The following is a 25,928-nucleotide window of genomic DNA, read 5'->3' as shown; positions in this document are numbered from 1 at the left end:
AAAAACAGCATTAAAAAGTCAGGTTGCATTAAAATATTAACAATACCTAAAATAATCATCTACAGCTGCAATTTTCATTACATAACTCTTGGTTTGGGGTAATAATTACATTTTAACATCAATCTGAGCACGTCTTAATAACCCCCTAATGAAATCAGCATCATCTGTATCTTTATTATCCACTGATGCACTAAACAAGATTGTGATGAGTTTTTCTTCACATTAACATCAAGCTACAGAGGAGTAAAGGATTAATCAACAGGGCTCATTTAAAATCAGATTGACAACTAATTATCTTTGCACCATAAAAAGGGAATGTATTAAATTAAATGCTAGGCATAAATTCATGTTTTCTGCAGGAGGATAATCTTGGACAAGGGATGTAAACAAACAACGGATTTTCGAATAATTATCAATTAATGGTAGGTTTAGGGCGGGATTATTTGCACTTTTTAATGCTGATAAGGAGAGTACATTATAGTTAGAATCCAATTCATTGAAACAAAGCAATAAATAGTCTGATAATATGTTACAGCAATAGACCCTGGCTTTTAATGATAGTTTTACATCTTTGCACACTGGAAATCATAAGTATTGCGCATATTTTATTCATCTTTTTTCATTCAGAAACCTTATAGATTCCCGTTATGTTTTATCTTATACAAATCATATATAAACTTATCAGTGTTTAGTTATGTGTAATGGTATTTTCATACCATTGATGGGTTCTGGGACTTAAAGCATCTGATTTACATGCAAAATCTATGGAGGACAGTGTCAAAAGGCATCTGAGTGTTGTGGCGTCCAAGTGTTTGATGCTTGAGTTCATTAAATTGAAGTTTAGCCGTTGGACACCAGAGCATCAACCATTCAAAAAATCAGAAAATCCCCCACAGGCTGGCTGCAGCAGAGAGCAAATAAGAACTGCATATTTTAGTGGGATCATAATCCTGATGAACTGATGAACAGAGGATGGACTTTCTCACTTAAAAACATGTTAAAACTATTTTCCAACTCATAAATTAACTAAAGCCGAGTCTCTAGCTTAAAGCTACTGAACAGAGCAGATAAACAACCAGAGCCCTGAGCAGCAGGAACGTCAAAGCTGCAAGCCAACTTGACCACAGTTTGATCCAGCAACCAAATTTCTGTGTTTGGGTGTTGTTGACGCCAGAAATACGTCCGGCCTGAATGCAGCATATGACAATATTGCTTTGTTTATTCAGCCAGCATTTAAAAAAATTATTTTTAAAATGTTATTATAGTTTTCTTTAATCAGGTATTTGGCAAAAATAATTGCCATTTCGTGTTATGAAAGCATCAGATTTTTCTGAAAATGGCTTATCAATCGATCAATTAAATCAATCAACCTAAGAATAATTTGTAAGCCGATAAGATGGATGCTTAACCCAGAAAATAAAAGCATTTATTAAACATTTATTCAAGCATTCAGCATAACGAGGGTGGGATTTTTGACCATTTATCTCTGAATCACCCAGAACTGTAGATTTTCTTATGCATATTTCTACTCATCGCACCCTTTAATTCTTTCCTGTTTAGGTCCGGGGACCAAAATGACCAAGTAAGAAAGCTGATTGTATGAACAATTAACTATTTCTTTGTTGATTTGAAAGAGACACCCAGAGATGTCCTCGCTTTCCGTTTTCTGGAAGACGCCAACACGTATTTATGTAATCATGCTGGTATTTCAAATAGTTTACAATAGGATGCACAAGACCCCTAGAGCCTTTGGCAGAGAAACAGACCAGAATAATCCTAGAACCTCCCTTATATTTAACTATTGGTCATTTTGTAAAATGTTTTCGACAGTAAAGGTTCATTTTAAACATCTTTTTCAAAGCCAGCAGCTCTATTGAAAAGTCATATCATCCTGGTTTCACTGAATGTGGAAGCGCCAGGGTAAGGCCATGTTGTGCTTTCTTTCAAACACTCTATTCCACAAGAAGTGTTAAAGCAACAAACAGCAATCTAAAACACTCTGTAGTAGAGTACCTGTAGGCTCCCAATAGAACCAGTTAAGTGGTTTATTGCCCAATGCTGGCGTCACCCTCGTTTCTTTAGATCTAAATGAGTTCAGATTCAGAGATTTTTTTTGTTCACTTCTCAAATTTATTATGATTGTTGATTAACTGTATGAGTAGGATTTATTACCTAAAAGTCCTGGCAGGCGACAAATTTAGTATTTTTCTTGTAAACTCGACCAGATTCCCTTTGCTTTTCGGCAGCTGACTGACTAGGGTTGCAGCACAGCCGCACCTATTCCGCATTCAGTGGAACAGATGGGTACGAGTTAAACCAACTCCACATATTTACGTTTGTGACAGTACAATGTTGCAATGGTTGTTTTGGAGATTCCAGGGAGCCAGTCTTTGCTGCTGTTCTTTAACAGCTAGCTTTGCATATTGCTTTTGCTCTCTTACAAGCATGCTTAGTGTGAGGGATTGTATTTGAGTCAATGCAATCAGTTGGTTTTCCTTAGAAAACCTTGAATCAATTTGACTGTATGATCTGGTTGAACTGTAAGGTGCCTTGAGATGACTTGTGTTGTGAATTTGCGCTATATAAATAAACTGAATTGAATTAAATTGAATTACAGTCCTGCTATCTGTGTGTTGAAGCTGGATTAAAAATGGGTTTCCATTCAGCACATTCCCTAGTTCCTGAAAACAAATCAACTCTGTGTCACACCATCGTACATCCCAGGAAAAATAAAAGTCATAGATCATTAGTTTCTAAAAAACTTGAAGGCACACCGTGGACTTTTTGACCTAAATGGTTGATACATATGGGTTATTTTAAATGATTCCTCAGGCCAATATACAGCGATTGACACTATCAATGCTACCAGCAGGACTCCCCTCTAGAAATATCAACTATGTAAGTTGGGAGAAGGCACACCGTCATTTGCCAGGTCATGTGACCTGGAAGAACGTATCGCTTTAATGCAACAGGCTCTTATATCATCATGGATCTAAGGCTTTTGCTCTACTATTTTTCCAGCTGCTCGACTACTGGTCATGGGCAATGGAATGAGGCAAAGAAAAAGTTTAAACCTTCTGAAGAGGCTAAAAAGAGAAAACGGGAAAGGGATCGAGGAAAAACAAGAGTCGATCTTGGAAAGGCGTTTATTTGTTGGCGCAAGCTGAAAGAAGAAGGCGGATGTAAAACCGATTCCCTTTTCTCAACTTTATTGTTAGAATGCTAAGTTAAATATTTACTCCTAGTATACAGTCAGATATCTTTATTATTACTTTCTATGTTAAGTAGAAGCAAAATTCACGCAGAGAAAGCTGGCAGGCGACAAACAAAAGCTAACAGAACCCCACAGCCTATATGTAAAAATCTCAGGCATTCCGCGCAAATTACAGATATCTAGTTTTACAAAGCAAAGCCAATAGACCATAGCAGTGGTAATCTACGTCCATGATACTGCTTCGCTGTTTTTAAAAGAATTTTTTTTCCATGTAATTTGCAGGGTAGCTGTTTTAACCTGTGTAGACGTGAAATCAGACATGAAATGTACAGGTCTAGCGCCCCTAGTGGCCAAAAGTTACATGGTGTCCCTTTAATTTGAAAAGTATAAAATGCAAAAAAAATACTAATAATAATGATGGAGTTAGTGAGTCAGATTTTTTTTTCTCGCACTAGACAAACATCTTATCTTCTTACTTGCTGTGTGGAGTCTGTGATCTGATAAATTCAAATGCATTTAACAATGGGAGTGTGGCTGACAGTGGGCCTTACCAGGCCTTCGGTGGACTTCACGTTGGCAAGCTGCACTACCTCCAAGTGTGCAGACTGAGACACCATGGGGTCCGAGGACAGAGAGATAATCTGGTCGCACACTTCAGACAGAGTCTTACACTGAGGACAACAGAACAGGGGATGAACACGTTCTTAAAACGCTGCACAAAGCCAGCAGGAGGTGACTATAGGATCAGTTCAGCCAGATAAAGTTAGAAACTCACCACATGCAGGATCTTGTTTTCAGTTTCATACACAGAGCAGTCCTGGGGAATATTCAGAAGAAAAAAATAGTTACCTCAGGAGTATTGGACTAAAATGGAGTTATTGGCCTCTCTGCTGTAGGTGGATATAGGAAGAAATTGAGCAGCTTGGCACCTGCACCCCCCCCCCCCCCCCCACACAGGCACGCACAAACACCAAACAAATGAGTCACTGATGCGGAGGCAGGTCTCTCTTGCTCGCTGCTAGCCTTCCTTCCTCCCTCCGTCTTCAGCTCAATCTAATTTGGCCTCCTTAACCCCTCCCCCGTCCCTTTTCAATTTGTTATATCACTTTAATTTTTCTCCAGACAAACATTATCTTCCAGAGGGACCAAGCGAGAAGCCATCAACCACCACTTCCCTCGTTATCTACTGAGTGACTGATTGTTCACCAGCTACGGCGACACGAGCAGCCGAATGCAGGGCCTACAGAAGTATTCATACCTCGGGAACTTTCTAACATACTGTCACATTACAGCTGTGGTCAAATTAGTGCATAAAGTGGAAGGAGGAGTAAAAATGGGGAAACTCTGATGTGGATTTGCATTCAGCATCCCTGAGTCTTAATTTCATAAAATAACATTTTGCAACAGTTACAGCTGCAGCACATTTCTGGAGTATATCTCCACTAACATTGCCTATTCTTGCTGCCAAACTCTCATCTCAGGCAGTTTGGGTCTGCAACCTGTGGCTCGATAATGGCTCTTCATCACTTTGGCTAAAACTGATGAAGTTGTTTGGAAATTAATCAACAAATAAATCATAATAACATTTCTGAGCATAAATAGCAGGAAAATCCCAGTTTATCTGGAGGAGTCAACCATGAGTCAAGATGCGCTGAAGTCATGAGCTGAGCATCATAATATAATGGTGCAGAGTTTATTTACCTGCTGCACGATGGTAGTGAGCTCGAGACACAGCTGGATCACATTGTTTCTGGTCACAGAGTAATCCGCCACTGCAGCAAAAGGTGACCTAAAAAAGAAGGAGCACCTGAAATGAACAATTAGACTGTCCTTCATCATAGACTTTCAGAGACGGATGAAAAACAACATCCTCTCTATCAACAAACATGCAGCTAATAAGATCCAGTTCTTCACTAATTAGAATCAAAGCGAATAAAAAAATCATTTATAAAAGCAAACTTCATTTTCAGTGTTTATTTATTCCTGACTAATTTAGTCCACAATTAAACATGAACAAACAAAGAGTGGAAACCTGATTCTGAATCCGTTTTAACAGGATGAAAGAAACCAATTATGTTTCTGCTTTATGAGAAAGAAAACACCCAGATCTTTTTTATTTCTGTTCAGTGTTGTCGACTTTGAAGTTCAAATGACATCAGACACACAGAGACAAACACACACACAGAGACACGCATGCAGAGAACCAAGGCATAAAGTCACTTAAAAAATAAGGCTGGTTCAGTTTCCTTTGAGCCAACCTGTCTTCAGAACTTCTGTAAGGCCTTCCTGTGAGCCGATGCATCACAGACATCAAAGAAAATGTTAATTCTTGTCTGCTTTGTTGAAGGTGCAATAATACAATAATATTAATCTTGAAAAGCTTTCCTCGATATCCAACATTCAATCCTACTTTAAATGAGCGATCCAGACTCAACATATTCCCACCCCTCGTCATTGGAGCGCGCCTTCAGAAATCATCAGAAACAACCCATGAATCCAAACATGAGCTTCATCCATTGTATCAGGTGTGCTTGAATCAACCTGCCTAAATGCCTGGACTGTTGATGGGGATGCTTGGTTGTGGGGTGAAAAAAAGTCAACAGATATGTCCAAAACATTCAGATGAGAGATCACTGCCTTGCACAAAAACAAGGAGACGGACAAAGAGGCGACAAGATGCTGCTTGCCGGTAGCGAAGTTCATTAAGGTTTAAGTACAAAAAAGGTTTAAGTTCATAAAGGTTTATTAAGGTTTAACCTTCTGCTGACTTTATATTTTAAAAACTCAATGAAGCTATAATTTAAATTATCACATGTGACAGTTTAGTCCTGATTTTATCCCTTACAGAGATTTTTCCTATATTTCCATTAGTTATCAGTTCTTGGGATCCTTTTTATTTCCAACTTACATTAGGTGTTTTTAAAGAGGTGAACTTTTTTGAAACTTTTACACAAAATGAAGTTACTGACATTTTAAAAAAGATAGCACTTTCTCATTTTATTAATTAAATATAAACTAGATGATAAAAAAAAAATAAAAAAAAATTAGATTATTTATAATTATTAAATATGATTTCTGCATATGATTAAATATAAGAAATAGTTAAGTTTGCTTTATTAAAAAATAGAACAGAATGGACAAAAAAACTGAGTTTGCTATATCAACAAATACTCAAAAATCATGAACAATAATAAATAGTTTTCATTGTTTTCTGAATAAAACAACAATATTTCAATAAAACAGTAGTAAATAATAAAGTAAAATAAATCAAAATGAATAAAAAAAAGTCATAAAAATTAATAATAGAATGAAAAGTTTTTGATAATAAAATATATTTGAAGAATTCAAATATAATACCATTTTACATTTTCAGGTAAAATCAGTGATTGAAAAAATACCTGAATGGATGGACCATAGAAACATATACAGACTAAACACCTCATGGGCTGCTATTGCCTATTGCTGCTGTAGTTGCTGCTCTCAATCAAACTATCTAGCTATCCATTGATCCATCCATCAATCCATCCATCGAATAAAGTTTTAAATGAGCTTAAACTTCTAAAACATGACAGATTTTTTTATTTTTCTTTAACTTTTGTTGTGTTTCTACAGGTAAAGATACCTGACGTTGGTACTGTGCTGCAGCCTTATCTTTGGAAATGCAGGCAAAGTTTGGGTTTAGCCTTCTAAGCTGATTGAGATCCAGGAAAAAAACATTAGCTGGCAATTTGCTGGTAGACATGTATATGTTTATTGTGTGTATTAAATTTTTTAAAAGTTAGCCCCTGAGCTCTGAGCTGAATATTCTGTTGATTTGAACAGCAAATCCTGCAGAGTATTGAGCTGTTTTGGTTTAGCCCAGCTGGCAGCCATATTTAATGCTCTCCAGCAGCAGCTCCAATCATTATTATGCCTATGGGATGGGCAGAGATGGACGGATGGATCCAGGATCAGCATGTTGCAAATCTCACCTGTCCAGCCATGCTAGCAGACTCTTAGCAGCGGCGATGAGATCCACCACAGACGTCAGGAAGTCGTTTGGCAGCTTGTGAGTGGCTCGGCCATCGTAATGGCCGCTCCGTCGCCGGCCCGTGATAAAGTTCTGCAGGTTTTTTGCAGATGCGCTGAGCTTGTGAGAAAGCGTCTTCAGATTCTCAGTTTCCAGACCATAATTCTGCAGAAGGAAGACTGAGACTTAGACAACTTTTATTGTCATTTTGTAAACACAGTGTATACAAAACAAAATTTTGTTTTGTTCAGCTTTCAGACAGTGAATGAGCAGCAGCTTAGCTGTGAAAAGAAACATTTTAATTTCATAAAGTGCAGCAGGGATTGAATGTAAACTGAGTGAGAGAAAAATATGGTGCATAAGGTATTTATATGGAAATTCAGAGCAGTGCAAAAACAAATATACATGGTGCAAAGAATGCAGTACAACAAAAATAGAGTTCTATTTGGTTTGATATTGTCTGTGTGATGCAGAGTCCCAATTAGTGACTTGATTTAGAATTTCTGTTGTTGTTTTTTCAACAGTTCGGCAGTCTGATGACAGTGGGGAAAAAGCTGTTACAGAACCTGCTGTAAGGAAAAGTCAAATCTCTGTGTTTGACCAGTTTGTCAGAGTTTGTCAAATGGTGATGCTTTCAAAACTTTTTTATTTAAACAACAGACTTTGAGTAATTGTTGCTCTCGCACAGCTCTCATAAGAGCCACAGTTGGAGCAGGGCCCCAAATGCAGAGCAGAGGAAATAAAAATAAACACCAGACTCTTGCTGTTGCTTTGAATCTCCACAGATAGCTGACACTCATTTTTGTACAGGCCAGTGGAATCTCTCCCGTCTGGGTTTCTTAGGAGGAGAGAGCACAGCAGGAGGGCCACTAATCATATCTAATACAGGAAGGCCTGACAGACTTAAAACTAAATCCTGATTACGTAAGAAGCTTTGGAGCTCATCCCCCACCCGGCAGGGATGAAGGATGGAAGAAGTTCAGATTCTGATCTATGACCTGGGCCCATTGAATCTGCATCTATTTCTTTAGATTGATCTGTGGAATAATCGTTCTTCTTTAAATTGTTCTTTGCTTGCAAAAATAATGGAATCAAATTCACTCAATAGAAGTTCAGGCTGTGTCGCTCACCATCACCTTCCCTACCGTGACAATGTTGGTAAAACCCCTAGAAAATGAATTCCTGGCTCGGATTTGTGTTTTAAACATGGTCCAAAGATCTTCAATAATTGAGGAACACTCAAGAACCTGAAAGTTAGCCCGTTTTAGAAGGATGCTAGTTATCATTGTTCTGTTAAAATTAAAAACTGGATAAGATAGATAAATGTCAACCTGTTCCTGTTCTCCAAAACAAGAAGAGCTCATTAACCTCAAGCTGTTATTTCATCACTTCCCATGGAGAATCAAATTTCAATCATCATGAACAGAGATGGTAATGGAGTGGAAGACAGCTGCTGTTCAGCATATACCTTTGAGCTGAAACCTCTGGCTTCTTCTGAGGACAAGCCAAGGAAAATAACTTGAGAACAGTTGAGAAAAAAAAAGAGCATTTTTAATCAAAAAGACATGCACTTGGTTTAAAACAGTCAAGCAGAGACCTGTAGCTGTTGTGAAGAAAAGTGGTGGCAGTAAGATGCTGGGGGCTGCAGAGGGACTAGTGCAATGCACAAAGTGGATAGAATAAAAAAAAAAGGAGGCTTAAGTTTTTTTATATTTCAATGTCAACCTTAATTTAAAATCTGGTTGGCTCTAACCTGGACATCGTCTGGTGTTCAAACAGACACAAAAAACATCTGAATTGTTTAAATGGTTTCCCTAAAGCCCCACCAGCAAGCATAAAAAAAGATCAGACTCTCTGCCTGGAAACTAAGCAGCTTTATGAGGACAGACTTATTGACTGGTACACAGAGTGAGTGGTTTCTCTGCAACTTCTTTATGTGACATTTATCAAAATATCACCAGGGGGGTGTGCGCACATAATTTACAAGGATTTTTTGGAGAAAATCTTCGATAAATCCACAGGATTTGAGCCAGCTCTCATTTCTAAAATGCGGCAGAGCTGTCAGCTATATAATAATTTCACCCTGAATCAAATTAATTTCCCATTCATGCCCATGATGATCGTACGTTAACATTTGACAGGAACTGTAGGAGTCTACAAACTGATTATCATGCACAAAATGTTCCCCTCCTTACTGATGTTGCTCCTCTCCAGAGCAGAAAACTGAATCCTACGGTATCATTCAAATAGGAACCAAGGACGCTGAAGTATGCTCACACTACATCAGCTCATTACTCAAATCAGCTTCGTTTTATACCGACATGCAGCTAACGTCTGCTTCTCTGACAGTAAGTGCAGAAACTACTTCAAAATGAGCCAGTAATGGATGTCAGCACTAATGAGAGCTGAAAGATTTGCCTGTTTTAAGAAGACACTTTACTTAGATGATTATCCCCAATAGATCTCATGGGAGATGCCAGTGTAAGTTCCCAGTCATTCGGGTCATGGCAACCACAAAATCAGCTTAAATTGGAAAACAACAAGAAAGTCTAATTAACGCCTGTTTTGTGATCTAATGGGAGATTTTCCATCTGGACCCCAAAGTGTTCCTTTACACATTTATAACATTTTAAAGAGAAATCATGCTGGTTTGGTTAATTAAATTACTTTAAAATACCTGTTTAATGAAGGAACATTGAATTTAAAAAAGTGCAATCTAGAAGCAAACTTTGCAACCAAACAAGGGCTTTAAGAATAACTTTGTTTAATGGGATTTTATTTTATCAAATTCTTTTTTCGAATTATATTTTTTAACATTTTATTTTGGACTTTTTTTTTCTGTTTTCTTTTTTACATTTTATGTTTTCATAGTTTGAGTTTTAAAAAAATATATATTTTTTTATGTTTTACAGATAACATTCTCATCAATTATGGGGGTGGGCTTTCCTCTGGAGTGAGGCGCAAAGATGCATTTCTATTGGTCTGCTGGACGTTAGCAAAAAACACTTTTATTGGTCGAGAGAGTGTTTGTAAGACGCATTTTAAAAAGAATGCAATTCATAAAAACATAATCTGAAAAAGAGAAGTTTGAAATAATATAATTTCAATAGATTAAATTTGTAAAATAAAATATGAAAAGAAAATGTAAATAAAATAAATTGAATAAATTTAATCTGAGGAATCGACTTAAACTTTTCTCTCTTTATTTGATTTAGAAATTTTTAAAAGCTTCATTTCTGGATTGCATTTTTTTAATTTCCATTTACAAATGGATTGTTTTTTTTAGCTGCAATAATAATGGAACAAAGTTAACTCCATACTGGTTTATCCTCAATGCACAGATTAATATTGGATTAAAGCGACTGCATCTAAAACCTCCATTACTAGCATGCTGACAGACAGGCCTGAAAAGATTAATTATGATTAATCATGCACTTGTGCTCTGAAAAGTTGCAAGTACCCATATCAATCCCCAAAGCCTCCACAGAGTTCAATGTGATCTGAGCAGGTTTGTAACCTTTATACCTGAACTACACATGGGCCTCCTAGTACAAAGTGGTGGATCCCTGAAGCACTATCTGTTACCTTAAAAATGAAAAAGCTTTAAATGGTAAAATCCTTTTTTTTCTTCTTTTTTGAGTTTTTACAGCACTAGTGGTGCATTCTTTTAACAGTAGGCTAACAGGAAATAGGGTACAAGAGAGGGGGAGAGACATGTGGAAAAGGACCACAGGTTGGATTCGAACCCGGGTCGGCCGCAGCTCCGTACATGGCTCATGTGTACTAACCACTGCACACCCGCACACCAAATGGTAGAATCCTTTTGTAGCAATTTGTGGGTTTTTCTATCAATTTTCTATCTGCATTTTTTTTTCTTTTTTTTGTCTTATTAATTAATTCGACAGATTATACACATGAAAGCTCCTTCAGTGACCCAAAGAGAGTAGTAGTTAACTGTGAGGTTGGCCTCAGACTCACCAGTGCACAGAGTAAGTCCACAGCCTCCAGTATGAGCTCCTGGTGGCCAATCCTGGACACCCCCAAGTCCTCCAGCTCTTGGTGGGTGATGCGTAGAAGCTGGTCTCCCCCAACTTTCTCTTTCTCAAAAGTCTTGATGTACTGCTGCAGGCAGTCATCCAGCCCTGAGAAAGCACAACACAAAAGGATCAGATTTTGACTGAACTTTTGCAAAACCTGTTCTTACTTTCTACAAGTTAACCGGGCTCGATGTCGCCTCTCATACCAAAATATGTGCTGTAAATCTGCTATGTGTGTGATCACAGGTCGCTTTCTGCCGCATGCAAGTATGATAACAGTCTGTGTGACACAAGAAATGTGACACATCCCCCCCTTCACATCATCAGAGAAACATTTCCAGCACTAAGCTTGAAAAATAAGCGTTTAATTTAACAGGGTTATGAGTCTGTGTGCAACTTCTTTTACATATTTTAGCACTAAAGCAGGTGTGAAATCGTTACGAAACAAACACTTGATCAAATGCAGCAGACTGAAGAAAACTGATCCCTCATTTGCAGCAATGGATGTGTTCTTTACATCCTAAATCATATAAGAATGCTTCTGTGTCGCTCACACAGTAAAAAAAACAAGGTTTATAAGGATTTCAGTCTTTCACTCTTGCATCACAGAATAATTTCTCAGGCAAGAAAAAAAAATCTCTGATTCAGAAGTCAATTTTGTTCTGATGGGACACTGATGGAGCACTAACACAGAGGCTGCAGTTTTATGACTCACTCTGCTATAAAAATGTGAAATCTACTGCAACCAAATATGACGGATTTTCAAAAAAGGGCAAATGCTGTTTTTTTTGTTCTATAATTTCTTTTTTTTATTAGATTATATGCCGTCTGAATCAGTCGAGCTTTTGTCTTTTTCAGAGGACAGATCAAAACACATTTATTTAGTCTCCGTCTTACATAAAGCCTGACGTCAGGACCTCCATTTCTCTCTTAGTGGTTGGATGTAACGGCTTACAGAGCTCAGAAAAACAATTTAAACTGTTAAGACCTTTTTTAATCACAGATTTCATTCCTTCCTTAATTACCCTTCTAAGAAGTGGAGTCAATTTCTGCTTCAAAGCGACATACTTTTTATTTACTTAGTAAACAAAAAAATTATATAACAATCACTACATCTTTGTATTGTATAGGAAGGTCGGTCTTTTAGTTATCCGGCTCCTCTCCTGTGGAACCAACTACCAGTTTTAGTCTGTTAGGCAATCACTCTGTCTACTTTTAAAGGTACACTATGCAACCGGTGTTGATTTTCCAGCGAGGCTCCCCCCNGGAACCAGCACTGAGGAACTGAACAGAGTGTATTTATGGGAGACTGAAACAAAGAGAGGACTAACGGGCAGATTGGGAGCAGATCCCTCAGAGCAGAACAGGAAAGGAGCTAGGGAAAAACGAGAACACAAGAGGGCAGCAGAGGGCAACAAATAAAAACTTAAAAAACTGAAAAATAACCAGAGAAGACAACAAAAATAAGAAAGAATTAAACCACTAAAACTAGAAAACATGGAGCAAAGTAAAACTGAAAACTGAAAAACAAAAACATAACAGAACCAGAACTGTGACAGTGTCTGTGTAGTTATGAAATAAATTGGGCCTCATGCAACATTTTCTTATTGTTGTTGTAAATTTAGCTTTCTGTTACCAACGCTACATCAGATTCAGCAACAATTTTAACCTCAGGAAATTATCCTGAAAGATCCACTTAAATGTGATGCAGTCCACGGCTGAATCCCAAACTGGCCCCTGAGCACCTGTTAGCGCATTCCCACGTAGGGTCCGCCACATTAAGGGCCGTCCCAAATCACGTAGTAAGTAGAGTAAAGAGCTGTTAAGCACTTAAATAAAGAGTATGCATCAGTGCAGGCTCGCTGGGTGTAACAGCAAACTAGTACAGGAGAAAACACGTATATCCAATTGCCAGTTCCTCTGGTTTGCTGCATCTTCATCACACTGAAAGAAAACCACAAGTTAGGAAAAAAAAAAAGAAACGTCATTGTTCCCTAAAGGGAACTTCCTCTTTGAAATAATTTTGTTTGACTCCATATATTTATTTTTAAGAAAGGGGAAAATGTTTGATATCATGTCCGCCTATGCCACAGAGCTTAAGCCACGAACGTGTGAAAGCGCTTTATCAAGAAATGTAAATCAGCATATTTACAGCCCCCCAAAAAAGCCATATAAGGCTGCTATAAGTGGGAGTGCTTCATCTCCCCACGCTTGTCAGAGGGTTTTATAGAAATGGCATTCGTAGAAGTGGCATTAAATACAAAGTAGAAACACTTTATGGGTTTAAAGATCGATAATCTGCTGATTGAGAGCTGAGCCGAAGCAAACACTGGTCTAAAATCAACAAAAAAATGTATTCAAATAAGTATATTTGCCCTTAATTTTAACAGGTACATAAGAAAATCTGCCAATGGAAATTTAATTTTTTCCCTAAAATAAGACAATTACATGTTATGCACCTGAAATAAAATAATATGGATTAGTTTTTTCCTATTTTAAACACAAATCATCTTTTTCCATTGGCAAATTCTCTGTACTTACCTGCTCAGAACAAGGGAAATTATTGTTCTGCTTGTTCTTATTTCAACAAAAATGTACTTACCCTAATTTTTTTTTCTACAGATAGACTTCATTGCTCTGATATAAAGTGCATCACTTCTACTAATTGCTGTTGCATTAAATCAAAAGTTCTGAAATCTCTTGTTCTTCCTTTGGAAATCTCCCAGAAAAGATCCTCTTTAGTTGAAAAGGACGTAATTAAAGGAAAAGTCCAGTCAGCAAGGAATAATCAATGGATCATTATCTATACCTAAAACTAATAAGTTTGCGGTGATTTAATGAATTTAGCATTAATCAGTAAAAACATAAAAATGATCATTTTCCTCAGGGCTCACCTCTCAGGAAGTAGCCCCGATTAATAGTTAAAAAGGCATTTTATACATCTCCAGTCTGCCACATCATCTTATTTTACATCATACATGTTAGCAGATGATTAGACATCCATGGCTCCAGCCTTATCAAAATATTACACTTCATTCTTAGCTGAAGGAGACCGCTCTCATTCCATTTCTAAATCTTTGCCACGTACAAAATGAAGATTATAAATCCAGACAGAGAAACTGTCCTAATTAGATTAAAACATCAGTTCTGAAATGCAAGAGGCAGCCAATACCAAGGTGTAATAAACTCACACATCTTCAATGATAATTATCCTAACAAGTGTAACACATCTCCACTCCTGACATCTTCCAGCAGTGACATGGTCATGGTGCGGTAAACCTAGCGCCATTCTCCCCGCTTTACAAGCAAAACCAATGGGAACTACTAGACACATCTGCAATCAACAACAATTATTTTAAATTTCGAGAGGACTTCACCATTAAAAGAGCTATAGGTGAAGTGACCATGTCCACATGCATGGCAGTTGGACATACAGTTGGGCAGTTGTAATACATCAGGTAAAAGGGAAAAATTGTTATTTCACCTGTTTTTTCTTTTGTTACTCAGTCAAACAAAGTGACATCATCTTAAAGTTGCTGATTTTCCTATTCTGTTTGGCATTTGTTGTACATTTAAGTAGGGCTTCTTTTGTTTAGCACACGTAACAGTTTTATACTCTATTGGTTTTTTCTGTCCATTTTTCGATTGGGTCAAATTATCAAGAACCTGATGGAGAAATAAAAAGGACAGCCCCGACATGAACAGATCTCCATTATGGATTATCCATTCTAAATGTTGTGGTAAGAGAGCAGTTTGTCCCGGCTACCTGACGTTCTGAGTGGCTGAGTCAGACCCAGCGGTGAGGAGGAACAAAAGGAGGCAAATTAAACTGCTAAACTTTGCTAAATAGAATAACATGGACGACACAGAGCTGGCATGCCTAGGTTTGGCTTGAACTGTACAAAGATCAGTTTGTCTTTGCTTTCTGATGCTGCCGGTTTGGTATGTTGAGAACAAATTTGGAGGTAAAGTTTGGTTGTGTTTAAACAGCTCCATCACAGCTGGGAACAAAGCGCCTCGCTCAAACAAAGCTGACGGGACACAGGGGTGGGGCTGTGGGAAGGTCACAGGGTGCCCCCTTTTTTGGCCTCCTGTGACATCACCAGCACACATAGAAATAAAGGAACCTGGCAAGGCTGGGAAAAGGCTGGAGGATGGATATTTAACAGGACTCTTCAACCACCAACCCCCCTCCAGCCGCTTCTTCCTCCTCCTCAGCGTCTCCTCACTCACTTTTGTCCCTCACTTCACATTAGCATTAGTGAGCGCCAGCCACAGAAATGGTCTCTGCTCCACTTGTCCTATATGGGACACAGAGGAATGTCACAGTCGTCTTCCTGCTTTTCCTCATTTGTTCTTTAAACTGCAGATCATCTAAAGGCTCCACTGAGCAGCCAGGACCCCCGCCTCACTTTTCATGCTTTTATAAATGACGTATAAAGGTACTAATTTCTCCAGAGTGATTCTTTCGGCCAACTCCCCACCTCAGGTTTATACACTTTTTAAGTCTACTGCAGCAATTTCACATCACACCAAAGAAAGTGAGACCATGATTCCCCTCCCCCACAGGTTGCTGTTTTCTGCCAGTCAGCTTGAACAATCAATGCTAATATTCATGTCCGCTCCTCCACCTGTTGCTGCACACTGTCAATCAGCTGGACGAATAACCCCCTAAAAACTCAACTATACCAAGAAAGTTTGTTTATTCACTAGATGAGGAAGGCAAAAAGTCAAAAAGTTTTCTCTGGTCACATATTTGCTGCACACTGCCATTCAGTTGGCTGAAAGAAAGATAAGACATCCCAGCAAAGAAAGCCCCCCTCCTCTCTCATCTGTCGCACCCAACGTTTTTCCTGGCTTACATGAAAAGCAAACATGGCTGATCAGATGTGACACAAAAAACACAGCAGCTGATTAGAAAATATGGAACGATATCCAATATTAGCATTTTTTTATGGCCGATCACTGATATTTACCAATATCACATGTCATATTTCCATACCCTTTGGATACTATTAAAAACTGACGGCGGCGCTGAAATGTCTGTCCTGCTTCTTTTAAACACCCAGAATCCTGAGCTCCATCACAATCGCTGTCAAATCACCAAAAACAAAATTATAAACCCTTCACTCCTTCTACTGAAAGAAAAAAAAAGCAGCAACATGAAATTGAAGAATTATTGTTAACAGTGCTGGAAAGTAACAAAGTACATTTACTTGCTTACTGTACTTAAGTACTTTTTTGAGTATATTTACTTTCCTTGTACCATTTTTTTGGGGAGGTACTTATAACTTTCACTCAACTACATTTCAAAGTCAAGTATTGTACTTTCTACTCCACTACATTTCGAGGAAGCTGCTGGTTATTTGTTCCTTTTGGCTCAGGTTAGGTTTTTAATCCGCAAGTGCTGGTTTTCTTTCTTGAAATGGAATTTCAACATGGCAGCTAGCAGCCCTTAGGAATCTGGACGCAATTGTTTTAGAGATTTGCATGAAATTCCACAAATGTGAGAAACTCAGCAGATATTATTAGTAGTATATAGATGTTATTAAGGCATTAGTTGTTGCCATGTCCCCAATTTGTTCAGTAGGATAAGTTCTCAAAACAGTTTTTTTTTTTTTTTTTGTGCATATATTTTCCCTTTTACCTCTCTTTTCTATTGTGAGAGTGTGGGGAGTCTCGAGTCTCTCCTTTTTTCTTTTTTTTTTTTTTTTATATGAGATATTCTCAATATCTGTGTTTTTATTTTTTTTGGGGGTTTTTTGTTGTGGTTTTTTCCAGGTGGTGTAGAATCTATAGCAGGTGGTTCTACGTATCAATACATCAGGTGGTTTCTGAAGGTTACAGGTTCTCTAAAATGACTGTGAAAATTAGACAGAAATGTACTGATGTTAGAAAATTTTAATTCTATTTTTGAATACTTAAGTACTTTGACATGCATGTACTTTTGAACACTTAAAGGTACAGCGGAAGATGTTCTTTTTTAGATGGATCATCTAAATAAGTGGTCTTCCTAATTGTTAATCATTCTGGTTATATGTTTGCATAAGGAATTCCTATTGCTTGTCACTATTTTCACTTATCGGTGGTGAGTCTGACATGGTGGAAAATGTGTAAATCTTTTGGAAAGACCTATCACTACCCAGCCTGAACTGGTAGCAGATCTGCACCATCAGCTCCTTTGCACAACCAGAAAGATCTCTGATGTGCCATTGATTGCGCTTTATTTAAAAAAGATCCAAAATTACTTATTTCTATTCTTAATTTTAAGAAGTGTATTAAATTGCATTTTGTAAAATGTTAATAACAACTTTGCTCAGAGAAGGAACCCGTTTATATCCTTTCTTTTAAATCACTCCTATCTGTCAGAGAAAGGCGATCCCTGCCCTACTTCAGCCCATTTGTCAACTTTGGATTTGTAAATAATTAAGGTAATTTTGGTTTCATGTTTGCATTTCAACCAAAATACAGACATCAGACGGGTAACATAAGGAAAAGAATGCAAACAAATCTATTCTATCAGCAAAGTCAGTTTTAATATTTATTTCAGTACAGTTCAGTATGCTTTAATAATTTAAGGACTTTAAGTAATTTCTGTACCATGGTTACATCGGGGCTGAAACAATGAATCAGATTAATGGATTATTGTAATAACCTTCAACTAATTTAGTAATTAATTAATCGTTAACGGGAGTACAGAGACTCTAAAACATGCCTTTAGCTGACAGAGCGACCTCTTTAGGGCAGTAATCATATCAGAATTGTAAAAAAATATATTAAAATTTTGCATTTAAGATAAAAAAAAAATAGAAAAAACGAGTGGAAATGCTTAATGGTTTAGTTCTGTAAAAAATCTTCTTTATGGAACCTTTGGCTATCGGATTATTAATCAATTAATTGAAAAATAATCATTATTTGCAGCCCTAGATTACATTATTCATCTCTGATTCCACATGTGTAGAGGACCTGATGGTACGGATCATGCTTCCAGTACAGATTGGATATTGACACCATGGCAACTGGCTGGCAAGCAGTAGCAGAGCAGGGTGCATGAGAGCACCACTTACTGGCCAGGAGGAGTTCAAAGTTATCCATTTTGTTGAATTATTATTCTCAGCTTTGATATGAAATCTCGAGCATCGATCCTACCAATCTAGCTTTTTTTTCAAATACTAGAATTTTTCAGCTTATCAATAATTATGCCTTTTTCAGAGAAACGCTAACGCTGCAGCTCAACCTTAAAAGAAGCACTGATGGTCCAAACTACTCCATTATTTAAAACAATTCTGCAAGAGGCCAAATTTCCCCCTGGAACGGACTGAATGGCAATTTTCACAAAGGCCTGATAACCATAGATACTGCCAAGGCAAAGATTCTACCAGCAATTATTAGGTAAAAAGGGGTCATTTACTTTTTCACATAATGCCACTTTGGTTTGGAAGTTTTTATCCCAAAATGAATGATGAATGTCTAAAAAAATTCTTAAGTAATTTCTGCATGGTTTATAAATATAGAATAGAAAATTCCTTTATTGTCCCACAATGGGGAAATTGTGGTGTTACAGCAGCAAAAGATTATAGGAAAATGTTCACACAAATGTGGACCTTAAAAGTGAAAAAAAAATAGGTGGCAGGCTTTAAAAAAATAATAAACAAAATAAAATACTGTACTGTACAGTGTTTTTACAAATATAAATACTGTGCAGTCACCCGAAGTATAAATAATCAATATGCAACTGTGGACATTTTAAAGTAGTGGATATGGGAAAACAGCTGCAACGCCAGAGATGTGCAAAACGACAGCAGCATGTTATTAACGTGACCGAAATAGAATAAATATGAATTTAAATTTGACAAAAAAAAAATAGATCTTTTTTTTTTTTNATCCTATGCGAATTCCAGGAGCATAGGAATATAAATCTTGTCTTTTTGAGTTTTATTTTTTCCTTTCGTGTTAAAATTATGGTATATAGTGTGTAACCTAAAGCAAGAAACAACTAAAATGCAGATAAACATGGTTTAATCATCTCTTGCCAGACTGCTCTGAGCATGTTCAATGAAGACGTAAGAGAAGCAGTTTAACAGAGAAACTCTAAAAAGCATCCAAATTGCCTCAGAAAAGTCATAAAACATTTATAAAGTTGTGAATCAGCATTCTTTAGTGGTTAATTACATGAATTATGAAAAGCCGGATGTATATCTGGTTGTACAAATAAGCCGTTCTTCCAGGACGGATCTCGTAGTGACACTGCCATCGTCCATCGTCCAATAATAGTAACGTTAACAGCAGCCTCTGTGTGACTTCTGAGGAGCTCTGACTTCAAAATGACAAATTGGCGGCCCGCTAACTATGGCTGAACGATTTTGCCAATAATGAAAATTGTGATTATTTTAAACCAATATTGCAATTGCAATTTTATCTCGATTTTCCTTTATATTAACCAAAATCATGTAAATGTTTCTGTTTTTTCATGACCTGGAAAGCTTGCTTGTCCAAAGTCCTTTGTTGCAGGACTTTACTGTAAGGTTTTGTCACGAATCGATTAATTGTACTTGCATGCATGAATTTGCATGGTAGCTGCACCTCTCTCTTCCCGTCTGTGTGGTTACGAACCCACTATAAGCGTATTACCGTCAGCTTAAGGGCTGGAGGGATACATTTAGCTACTTACTCTTTTCAAATGTAATATGACCAAAATTTACTGCATATGTGTTGTGAAAATTGCATTTTGTTAAATTGCGATTATACTGCAAATGCAATTAATTGCCCAGCCCTACTGCTAATGTGTTTTTTTGAGGATAAAGATTAAATGACACAACAGCAAATCTTGGAACAGGAGAGCAGGAGAATATGAACCTTCAAGTAGGGACGGCGTGATGGTTGATCAAAGGTCTGCTGGCTTACAGAAAATAATACTTTCTTTTAGTGCTACAACTACAGTAAGTTGAGAAACCCAAATGTAAGGAAAAAATGCAGGAACTGGGACAAAGGAGCTCTAGAGGGATGTACGTTTAGCTTTTTTTTAGTGTAAAGCTCTTCACACACCCTTTAATTATAGTTTTTGACAAAAAAAAAGAGTCTCCTTTCTATCTCACCGGCTGCTACTTTTAACAGTCAAGGCGAGGAAGTCAGCTTTTGTTTGGGTTATGCAGCGACTTTCTCTTCTCTTTCTTCCCTCATCTCCCCCTGATTCAAACACATGGGACTTGGAGCCCAGGCTTGATCAAACATTCACATCAGGTTCAGTTAGCATCTAAGTGCAAGGGGGTCCACAGAGACCCCCGCTTTACCAGTCAGTCTATTTAATAACTAAGCTGCAATTATTATGTATTAAACAAACTATCTGAGTGATCTCTAATGAAATGAAATCAGGAAAAAAATTTTAAAAGCTGTAAAACAATGGTGGGGGGAGGTGAGTGAAAACAATATGTAGCATGAACCGACCTTTGAACTCTGACTTTCTGCTCCACTGCCCACTTCACAAGGCCTGCTGTAGTTTAGAGGAGCGAACAAACACTGATTACAGCAGAACCATCTGTCCAAAAGTTTGACTTGTCTCTCAAAGTTTCCTAGAAATTTCAGACTGTTTTTCTGCTCCTGCAGCTACATTGAACTACAGCTCATTAGTCAAAGCGAGTATGAAGGGTACCCATTTTATTTTATTTTATTTCAAATACTTTGCTGTCATCCTTTCATCTAAACTGAGTGGATTAGGACATAATTCCACCATAAACTTAGTGGAAACTTGTTTGTTTAGGGAAATATAAAACTGGTTAAAAATAAGTTATTGAAAGACCGGGACCTCAACACAGTAATGTTTATTAGTTTTAGGGCTGGGCATAAATTCCAACTTCAAGAATATATGTGATTCTAATTCTCCAGATTTAGTATAAATTATTTTAAAACTAATCTCAAACTGGATTTACTAATATTAAAAAACAATTTTATCTATTACCAGAATTAAGTGTCTGTCAGGATTTGGTTGTGGTGTGAGGACCCAAATGCAGAGGCAGGGAGGCAGAGGTGAGTTTCAGGATGATATAATGAAGAGTAAAGAAACAACTGAGGCGGGAATCTGAAATCCAAAAATCAAAACTTGAAAACAAAGTCAAACAAACCAGAAACCATGGAGACATCTGGGGGGAAACAATCACAAGGAGGAGGACTCAGAGGGACGGAGTTGGAGGAAGTTAAACAAGGAACCAGCACTGAGGAACTGAACAGAGTGTATTTATGGGAGACTGAAACAAAGAGAGGACTAACGGGCAGATTGGGAGCAGATCCCTCAGAGCAGAACAGGAAAGGAGCTAGGGAAAAACGAGAACACAAGAGGGCAGCAGAGGGCAACAAATAAAAACTTAAAAAACTGAAAAATAACCAGAGAAGACAACAAAAATAAGAAAGAATTAAACCACTAAAACTAGAAAACATGGAGCAAAGTAAAACTGAAAACTGAAAAACAAAAACATAACAGAACCAGAACTGTGACAGTGTCTGTGTAGTTATGAAATAAATTGGGCCTCATGCAACATTTTCTTATTGTTGTTGTAAATTTAGCTTTCTGTTACCAACGCTACATCAGATTCAGCAACAATTTTAACCTCAGGAAATTATCCTGAAAGATCCACTTAAATGTGATGCAGTCCACGGCTGAATCCCAAACTGGCCCCTGAGCACCTGTTAGCGCATTCCCACGTAGGGTCCGCCACATTAAGGGCCGTCCCAAATCACGTAGTAAGTAGAGTAAAGAGCTGTTAAGCACTTAAATAAAGAGTATGCATCAGTGCAGGCTCGCTGGGTGTAACAGCAAACTAGTACAGGAGAAAACACGTATATCCAATTGCCAGTTCCTCTGGTTTGCTGCATCTTCATCACACTGAAAGAAAACCACAAGTTAGGAAAAAAAAAAAGAAACGTCATTGTTCCCTAAAGGGAACTTCCTCTTTGAAATAATTTTGTTTGACTCCATATATTTATTTTTAAGAAAGGGGAAAATGTTTGATATCATGTCCGCCTATGCCACAGAGCTTAAGCCACGAACGTGTGAAAGCGCTTTATCAAGAAATGTAAATCAGCATATTTACAGCCCCCCAAAAAAGCCATATAAGGCTGCTATAAGTGGGAGTGCTTCATCTCCCCACGCTTGTCAGAGGGTTTTATAGAAATGGCATTCGTAGAAGTGGCATTAAATACAAAGTAGAAACACTTTATGGGTTTAAAGATCGATAATCTGCTGATTGAGAGCTGAGCCGAAGCAAACACTGGTCTAAAATCAACAAAAAAATGTATTCAAATAAGTATATTTGCCCTTAATTTTAACAGGTACATAAGAAAATCTGCCAATGGAAATTTAATTTTTTCCCTAAAATAAGACAATTACATGTTATGCACCTGAAATAAAATAATATGGATTAGTTTTTTCCTATTTTAAACACAAATCATCTTTTTCCATTGGCAAATTCTCTGTACTTACCTGCTCAGAACAAGGGAAATTATTGTTCTGCTTGTTCTTATTTCAACAAAAATGTACTTACCCTAATTTTTTTTTCTACAGATAGACTTCATTGCTCTGATATAAAGTGCATCACTTCTACTAATTGCTGTTGCATTAAATCAAAAGTTCTGAAATCTCTTGTTCTTCCTTTGGAAATCTCCCAGAAAAGATCCTCTTTAGTTGAAAAGGACGTAATTAAAGGAAAAGTCCAGTCAGCAAGGAATAATCAATGGATCATTATCTATACCTAAAACTAATAAGTTTGCGGTGATTTAATGAATTTAGCATTAATCAGTAAAAACATAAAAATGATCATTTTCCTCAGGGCTCACCTCTCAGGAAGTAGCCCCGATTAATAGTTAAAAAGGCATTTTATACATCTCCAGTCTGCCACATCATCTTATTTTACATCATACATGTTAGCAGATGATTAGACATCCATGGCTCCAGCCTTATCAAAATATTACACTTCATTCTTAGCTGAAGGAGACCGCTCTCATTCCATTTCTAAATCTTTGCCACGTACAAAATGAAGATTATAAATCCAGACAGAGAAACTGTCCTAATTAGATTAAAACATCAGTTCTGAAATGCAAGAGGCAGCCAATACCAAGGTGTAATAAACTCACACATCTTCAATGATAATTATCCTAACAAGTGTAACACATCTCCACTCCTGACATCTTCCAGCAGTGACATGGTCATGGTGCGGTAAACCTAGCGCCATTCTCCCCGCTTTACAAGCAAAACCAATGGGAACTACTAGACACATCTGCAATCAACAACAATTATTTTAAATTTCGAGAGGACTTCACCATTAAAAGAGCTATAGGTGAAGTGACCATGTCCACATGCATGGCAGTTGGACATACAGTTGGGCAGTTGTAATACATCAGGTAAAAGGGAAAAATTGTTATTTCACCTGTTTTTTCTTTTGTTACTCAGTCAAACAAAGTGACATCATCTTAAAGTTGCTGATTTTCCTATTCTGTTTGGCATTTGTTGTACATTTAAGTAGGGCTTCTTTTGTTTAGCACACGTAACAGTTTTATACTCTATTGGTTTTTTCTGTCCATTTTTCGATTGGGTCAAATTATCAAGAACCTGATGGAGAAATAAAAAGGACAGCCCCAACATGAACAGATCTCCATTATGGATTATCCATTCTAAATGTTGTGGTAAGAGAGCAGTTTGTCCCGGCTACCTGACGTTCTGAGTGGCTGAGTCAGACCCAGCGGTGAGGAGGAACAAAAGGAGGCAAATTAAACTGCTAAACTTTGCTAAATAGAATAACATGGACGACACAGAGCTGGCATGCCTAGGTTTGGCTTGAACTGTACAAAGATCAGTTTGTCTTTGCTTTCTGATGCTGCCGGTTTGGTATGTTGAGAACAAATTTGGAGGTAAAGTTTGGTTGTGTTTAAACAGCTCCATCACAGCTGGGAACAAAGCGCCTCGCTCAAACAAAGCTGACGGGACACAGGGGTGGGGCTGTGGGAAGGTCACAGGGTGCCCCCTTTTTTGGCCTCCTGTGACATCACCAGCACACATAGAAATAAAGGAACCTGGCAAGGCTGGGAAAAGGCTGGAGGATGGATATTTAACAGGACTCTTCAACCACCAACCCCCCTCCAGCCGCTTCTTCCTCCTCCTCAGCGTCTCCTCACTCACTTTTGTCCCTCACTTCACATTAGCATTAGTGAGCGCCAGCCACAGAAATGGTCTCTGCTCCACTTGTCCTATATGGGACACAGAGGAATGTCACAGTCGTCTTCCTGCTTTTCCTCATTTGTTCTTTAAACTGCAGATCATCTAAAGGCTCCACTGAGCAGCCAGGACCCCCGCCTCACTTTTCATGCTTTTATAAATGACGTATAAAGGTACTAATTTCTCCAGAGTGATTCTTTCGGCCAACTCCCCACCTCAGGTTTATACACTTTTTAAGTCTACTGCAGCAATTTCACATCACACCAAAGAAAGTGAGACCATGATTCCCCTCCCCCACAGGTTGCTGTTTTCTGCCAGTCAGCTTGAACAATCAATGCTAATATTCATGTCCGCTCCTCCACCTGTTGCTGCACACTGTCAATCAGCTGGACGAATAACCCCCTAAAAACTCAACTATACCAAGAAAGTTTGTTTATTCACTAGATGAGGAAGGCAAAAAGTCAAAAAGTTTTCTCTGGTCACATATTTGCTGCACACTGCCATTCAGTTGGCTGAAAGAAAGATAAGACATCCCAGCAAAGAAAGCCCCCCTCCTCTCTCATCTGTCGCACCCAACGTTTTTCCTGGCTTACATGAAAAGCAAACATGGCTGATCAGATGTGACACAAAAAACACAGCAGCTGATTAGAAAATATGGAACGATATCCAATATTAGCATTTTTTTATGGCCGATCACTGATATTTACCAATATCACATGTCATATTTCCATACCCTTTGGATACTATTAAAAACTGACGGCGGCGCTGAAATGTCTGTCCTGCTTCTTTTAAACACCCAGAATCCTGAGCTCCATCACAATCGCTGTCAAATCACCAAAAACAAAATTATAAACCCTTCACTCCTTCTACTGAAAGAAAAAAAAAGCAGCAACATGAAATTGAAGAATTATTGTTAACAGTGCTGGAAAGTAACAAAGTACATTTACTTGCTTACTGTACTTAAGTACTTTTTTGAGTATATTTACTTTCCTTGTACCATTTTTTTGGGGAGGTACTTATAACTTTCACTCAACTACATTTCAAAGTCAAGTATTGTACTTTCTACTCCACTACATTTCGAGGAAGCTGCTGGTTATTTGTTCCTTTTGGCTCAGGTTAGGTTTTTAATCCGCAAGTGCTGGTTTTCTTTCTTGAAATGGAATTTCAACATGGCAGCTAGCAGCCCTTAGGAATCTGGACGCAATTGTTTTAGAGATTTGCATGAAATTCCACAAATGTGAGAAACTCAGCAGATATTATTAGTAGTATATAGATGTTATTAAGGCATTAGTTGTTGCCATGTCCCCAATTTGTTCAGTAGGATAAGTTCTCAAAACAAGAGTTTTAGATTTTTTTGTGCAAATAGATTCAACCTTAAACCTCTATTCCATAGTGAAAGACTGAGGAGAATCAAGACTCTCCCGTTTTCTCTTTGGTTGGTTTTTAAATAAGAAATGATCAAAATAA

General features: G+C 37.7%; 1 protein-coding gene across 6 annotated transcripts in view; it reads right to left on the bottom strand.

Annotated features, from left to right (window-relative positions):
* The window catches only part of LOC107098245 (connector enhancer of kinase suppressor of ras 2-like), a 64,165-nt gene that overhangs the window by 33,186 nt on the left and 5,051 nt on the right, over positions 1–25,928 (bottom strand). For 3 of the 6 annotated variants that reach the window (XM_015395786.1, XM_015395782.1, XM_015395781.1), the window contains exons 2-6: positions 11,202–11,365; positions 7,186–7,388; positions 4,916–5,021; positions 3,990–4,031; positions 3,766–3,885 (exon numbers count right to left, since the gene is read on the bottom strand). In XM_015395786.1, coding sequence (XP_015251272.1) covers positions 3,766–3,885; positions 3,990–4,031; positions 4,916–5,021; positions 7,186–7,388; positions 11,202–11,365 — 635 coding nt within the window. The remainder of the gene's footprint in view (positions 1–3,765; positions 3,886–3,989; positions 4,032–4,915; positions 5,022–7,185; positions 7,389–11,201; positions 11,366–25,928) is intronic. The other 3 variants (XM_015395787.1, XM_015395784.1, XM_015395783.1) reach the window with 1 other exon arrangement.

The sequence above is a fragment of the Cyprinodon variegatus genome, unplaced genomic scaffold (assembly GCF_000732505.1).
Source record: "Cyprinodon variegatus isolate N-32 unplaced genomic scaffold, C_variegatus-1.0 Scaffold760, whole genome shotgun sequence".
In the NCBI taxonomy this organism is placed as follows: Eukaryota; Metazoa; Chordata; class Actinopteri; order Cyprinodontiformes; family Cyprinodontidae; genus Cyprinodon; species Cyprinodon variegatus.
This window is presented reverse-complemented; position numbering and strand designations above follow the sequence as displayed.